The sequence below is a fragment of the Gopherus evgoodei genome, chromosome 5 (assembly GCF_007399415.2).
Source record: "Gopherus evgoodei ecotype Sinaloan lineage chromosome 5, rGopEvg1_v1.p, whole genome shotgun sequence".
Classification (NCBI taxonomy): Eukaryota; Metazoa; Chordata; order Testudines; family Testudinidae; genus Gopherus; species Gopherus evgoodei.
This window is the reverse complement of record NC_044326.1, coordinates 132,115,243-132,121,242: the sequence shown is the minus strand read 5'-3', so window position 1 is coordinate 132,121,242 and position 6,000 is coordinate 132,115,243. Positions and strand designations below refer to the sequence as shown.

The 6,000-nt window shown below is 44.2% G+C and overlaps 1 protein-coding gene across 1 annotated transcript in view; it reads left to right on the top strand.

Annotated features, from left to right (window-relative positions):
• The first annotated feature begins 1,655 nt into the window (after positions 1–1,655).
• GC (GC vitamin D binding protein) overlaps positions 1,656–6,000 on the top strand; it is an 85,460-nt gene continuing 81,115 nt past the window's right edge. Inside the window, exon 1 of the mRNA XM_030564149.1 lies at positions 1,656–1,967. Coding sequence (XP_030420009.1) covers positions 1,826–1,967 — 142 coding nt within the window. The 5' untranslated portion in view covers positions 1,656–1,825. The remainder of the gene's footprint in view (positions 1,968–6,000) is intronic.

The following is a 6,000-nucleotide window of genomic DNA, read 5'->3' as shown; positions in this document are numbered from 1 at the left end:
TATCCATTTCTTTGTGAATCCCAACATTCGTTTAGCTTTTTGGACAGCCACTGCACATTGAGTGGATGTTTTCAGAGAACTATCCACAATGACTCCAATATCTCTTTCTGGAGTGGTAGCAGCTAATTTAGACCCCATCATTTTATATGTGTAGTTGGGATGATGTTTTCCAATATGAATATCAACACTGAATTTCATCTGCCATTTTGTTGCCCAGTCACCCAGTTTTGTGAGATCCCTTTGTAACTCTTCACGGTCTGCTTTGGACTTAACGATCTTGAGTAGTTTTGTATCTTCTGCAAATTTTGCCACCTCACTGTTTACCCCTTTTTCCAGATCATTTATGAATATATTGAATTGAACTGGTCCCAGTACAGATCTCTGGGAGACACCACTATTTACCTCTCTGCATTCTGAAAACTGACCATTTATTCCTACCCTTTCTTTCCTATCTTTTAACCAGTTATTGATCCACAGTGTATCTCACTGTGCAGTGGATATGTATTCCCTCTAGCTGCTCTTGGTTTCATTTCTCTAGCAAGCTGATCTCTCCCTGCAAAACAGAGCCAAAGAAAACACATATCAGATTTCTATTCCCACTCACCAGATGTAGGCTACTAAGCACATTTCACCTGGTGAAGGGGGTGAGGAATAATGATTCTGTGGTAAACAATTTAAGTCATAGGGGGAAACGTCTACTTGGACTGCATCCTCGAAAGGGAGTAAGAAATAGAAAGCCTGAGCAGGCTCTGCAGGGATACTGCATACCCCCTTGCTTAGCCCCACAGCATACTCAAGAGGTTTAATTAATTTAGATACTCATTTGAACTGATTGTCTCCACCCCATCTCCTCAGCCCTTGCACTATCCCCCTTTCCTCACCCCTGCTACCAGAGAAACTCTCCCCTCTGACTTCTCACTATCATTGGCCTGAGGAGGGTCCAGGTGATCCCCAAAGATCCAGGTTGGAGGCACGTGGTGTGGTGATGCACTACAATCATTTAATGGCTCTTAACCCCCTCTGCCCTGATTATTTAGCAGGACTGTCCTGGTAGCGGCCAGACAGGATTGGATGATGTGCTGTTCTGTGCATTCAGCGTATTGGCAGTTTGCTGCATACTGATGAGAATGGTTGAGGCTAAACTGAGGAGGAAGGAAATGCTGGCTGAGCCCAGATGTGTTCTACCTTATCAGAGAATCTGCACAGATTGGGGGCAGACAGATTCGGAGGCATTTAACATTCTAAGCAGTGCTCTTCTGTTCTTCTGCTTGTTTGTTCCTTTGGCAAAAATTCTAACACTCATGCATGAGTTTGGAAAGCACTTTGTGCTGTGTACACTAAGAGCAAAGTATTACATGATTGTAATTTACTTGTCAGGCTGTGATGAGGTGTCCACCCCACACAGGACAGGAAGGAGTTAAGGTGGCCAGTTAGGCCTATTAACTCCACAACCTACACCTGGAGGAAGCCGGTTTAAGTGCAAGCAGGCTCAGCTGGGAATGAAGAGGTGGGGCCTGTAAAGCCAGAAAGCTGGCAACCACACTGAAGTAGCAGTCACTCCCTGGGAAAGGGGGGTGGAGCTGGTTCTCTGAGGGCAGAAGAGTAGGGAGTAGTGAGGGTTGCGAGAGTAATGCCCAGAACTGCTGGGTTGAGGGTCTGTGGACTGGAACCCGGAGTAGAGGGCAGGTCTGAGTTCCCCTACCTGCTGTTGAAGAAGGGGCACCTGAGGCAGCAAATGTGAAGACTGCCCAGGACTGCTGACAGAAAGACTTTGATATACCCTGGAAGGGGGGAACACTGAGTGACCTAGCCGGAGGGATGAGTCATGCAAAGGGCACTGCTGTTTCTAGAGGGAGAGGTGCTGCAGACTAGAGAGAGAAACGGAGTGTCAGCACGCAACTGTGGGAAGGGCCATCGACCTGATGTGTTAACCTCCAGAGTGTCCAGGACGAGGTGCCAGACTAGTGGTGAGTAGAGCACTCCATCACACGGGACTATATATACAGATTCGCTTAATGCAGGTCTTATTTCAGTGTATGTGCACTGTTTTGTTACCTTGCTCCTCATAATTCAGGGCAAAAATATTCTGAAAAATGAAGATGGGCAGTAGCAATGAAGGCTCCTTGTGTAAATAAAATTATGACAAGACTGATTGTGATGTCATAGGCAGGTTTAGCCAGTAATCCTCCAGTGACTGAAGCATTACACCAGTTTTGTCTACTGTTATAAAGCTATTGTGAGATCATGATCAGGCTCCATGTAGTCCCTAGGAAAGAGAAGTGATATTTTCATGAGACTAAAGCAGGAAATGGGGACAATAGCAAGTTATTATTTGTATTGTGAATTAACAAACATCTTTCTGTCCAAGAGATGAGCTGTGACTCTGCACAATTTGGGATCCTTCGTGATAGCTAAAAGCTGAGACTGAGCAAAGACTTTGAGTATGACACCTCCAATGTAAAATAATAAGGACCTTTTAGTTTTGGCCTTGCAAATAGTGCTAAATACAGAGTGAACTTACTGCTTTTGAGTATGTTTCAAGGAAGTTTATTTTCAGGACTAAATTAGTAAAGCTAAACAAGTCTTAGCAAATCTAGAAATGTAGTTTTGTGTCATTTATACCACCTTCCATTACTACCTACTCAACATGGATAATACACTATCATGGGCCTCTCTAACAGGGTGACCAGATGTCCTGATTTTATAGGGATAGTCCTAATATTTGCGGCTTTCTTCATATATATAGTCTCCAATTACCACCCACCCCCTGTCCCAATTTTTCACACTTGCTATCTGGTCACCCCACCTTCTAATCTCCTTTAGATTTACTTAAACACTTCTAGACTCTGACTCATACACGCTTATCAGTGTATATCTTAGAGTCACTCTCACACGTCAGCCCTGACTTTAAGCTTAAGGGAGTGTAAACTGGTGTAAACTCGCGCACTGAGGCGCCAGTTGAGAGGAGTATATAAAAAAGAAACTATCAGGAGACTGTGTAAGCTACAGTAGACCACCCTTTAAGAACTGCACTCAGGAAGCTGTTTCTAGTGTACTTTATTGAACCTGTCGACTTATCAAGAGTACTCTAGACCTCATTTTTATGTCATTAAATGGTGGTCTTTCTGTATATTATCTGTCTCTATACATGTGCATATAAATATTGGAGAACTCTTGTAACAACACCTTCTAACAGCAACTTGGGCATCGTGTCAGTGCATTTCTTCATGGCACGTGTCATAAACAGATAAGTAAGAGTTAATAGAACAGAAGTACTTCATCTCTCTTTTGCCTGTAAAGGGTTAACAAGATCAGTGAGCCAGGCTGTCACCTGACCACAGGACCAATCGGGGGACAGGATACTTACAAATCTTGAGGGAGGGAAGTTTTTGTGTGTGCTGTTAGATTTTGGCTATTGTTCAATCTGAGAGCTCAGAGGGACCAGACGTGCAACCAGGTTTCTCTCCAATCTCTCCGATACAGGCTCTTATAAGTTCAGAATAGTGAGTACTAGGTAGATAAAGCGAGTTAGGCTTATGGTTGTTTTCTTATTTGCAAATGTGTATTTGGCTGGGAGGAGTTCAAATGTGTATTTGGTTGGAAGGATTTTAATTTGTACTTGTATACTTAGGCTGGGAGGGTATTCCCAGTGTCTATAGCTGAAAGACCCTGTACATATTCCATCTTAAATTTACAAAGATAATTTTTTTTTCTTTCTTTAATTAAAAGCTTTTCTTGTTTAAGAACCTAATTGTTTTTTTATTCTGGTGAGACCCCAGGGGACTGGGTCTGGAGTCACCATGGAATTGATGGGGAGAAGAGAAGGAAGGGGGAGAGAGAGGCTAATTTTCTGTCTGTGTTAGGATTACTTTCTCTCTTGGAGAGTCTCAGAGGGGGAGAGAGAAGGAGGGGGGAAGGTGAATTTTCCTCTCTGTTTTAAGATTCAAGGAGTTTGAATCACAGTGATCTTCCAGGGTAACCCAGGGAGGGGAAGCCTGGGAGAGGCAACGGTGAGGGAAAGGGTTTACTTTCCTTGTGTTAAGATCCAGAGGGTCTGGGTCTTGGGGGTCCCTAGGCAAGGTTTTGGAGGGACCAGAATGTACCAGGCACTGGAATTCCTGGTTGGTGGCAGCGCTACAGGTTCTTGAGATTAGAGGAATTCATGCTTGTACCCCATCTTTTGGACGCTAAGGTTCAGAGTGGGGAATTATACCACGACAGTACGTTTCCAAAGCAGGTCCATTTCTGGCAGAGTCACTAGTCTACATAAACCAGAGAAGCAAAAAGAGGCCCATTCTCTCAGCAGTAACTCCCTCTGAACTTGATGTATGATCCTCATTTTGGTCCACCTCCTGGCCTTGAGAGAGATTCAGTGGGATTACCTGTATCAAGGGGAGAATCAGGCCCAAGATATTGGAATCACAACCTCAGCACTTCAGGGGTCCCCTTTATTTCAAATTCAAACAAGCCAGCTAATAGTATATGAGTGTGTAACTTTGTGTCTCCATATAAATGTTTCAGGCTGCAACAGAAGGGAGAGCATTGAACAGACTTGGAGAGGAGGTGTCCAAAAAAGTTGCTGTTCTTGTTATGCATAGTTACAAATGTTGTTCAAGGCCTTTCGAAATCCATTTAAATCAAGACCTTTAATTTTATATTAGTCTTAGCAATTGCATTGCATGTTAATTATCGTCTTTTTTTTAATCATGCTCTAGCTTTGGAAATATCAAAAATCAGTGCAAATTGGTTTTAAAATAAAAAGTGATTATGGTTATCATGATGCATATTTTTCCAGCCCAATATCCCTAGCACTGGCTGTTTTACAAACTCCTGAGTCGCTAATAGAAAAGTTGACAGATTTTTAATTACAATGTGGATATCAGGCACTCTTAAAATACCATTATTAATAGATGAGTGATTCAGCACCTATTTGGACATTTAAGGGAGTACAAATCTGTTTACTCCTTCTACCCTTCAGCTTAGTCACCAGCATTAGATGTATCCTGTTGCTTCGAAACATGCTTCTGAAAGCTGAAATTATTGGAAACACTGGCTTCTACCTATTTTACAGCCTTTCAGCATAGAAAATGGATAAACCTGGACTAAATGTGTAGGGGGTGAGGAAAATAATTATGGGCCATCTTTAGCCCCACTTAGTTTAAAAAAACAACCCAAACACATGAGAACCTTAGCACAAAGTCCAGTTAAATGATTCTTCGTTGCTTATTTCCAAAAGAACAAAAGCCACCAAGAGCCGTTAAGGAGAGGCAAAAAATGAGCTGTGCACTGGAAATGTTTGCTTTTCCCTTTCAGTTTTATGTAGAAGAAACTTCAGTTTTCTCTTGTTGGAAAACCCCAACAGGCTTTCAGCAAGTCGTGTCACAAAGCAGTGCTCAAGGAACATGATTGGGGGAGGTTGGAGGGGCCATGCCACTGCCATGCTACTAGCAGGAGTTATAAAGGGGAAACCTCACGGATGACATATCAGCAAGGATAACAATTTTGTATCTTGCCACAGATAATAGCTAGCGAACAGTAGCTACCCTGAGCCGTGTAGAGACTGCCAAACCTGCTGAGACAACTTAATGGATTTTGTCGACTGTATCAACAAAGGTGTGGGGGGCAGGGAGAGAGGAGTAGGGGAGGGACAGACTAGATCGGGGTGGGCAATCTACGGCCCGCAGGCCACATCCAGCCCTTCAGATGTTTTAATCCGGCCCTCAAGCTCCAGCCAGGGAGCAGAGTCCGGGGCTTGTCCCACTCCATGCATGCCATGGCTCTGCGTGGCTCCTAGAAGCAGCAGCTGCTATGTGCAGAGGCAGCCAAGGGGCTCTGCATGCTACCCCGCACCCCAAGCGTCACTCCCACAGCTCCTATTGGCCAGGAACCATGGCCAATGGGAGCTGTGGGGCAGCACCTGCAGACGGGGCAGGGCACAGAGTCACCTGGCCATGCCTCCGCATAGGAGCCGGAGAGGGGAGATGCCGCTGCTTCCAGGAT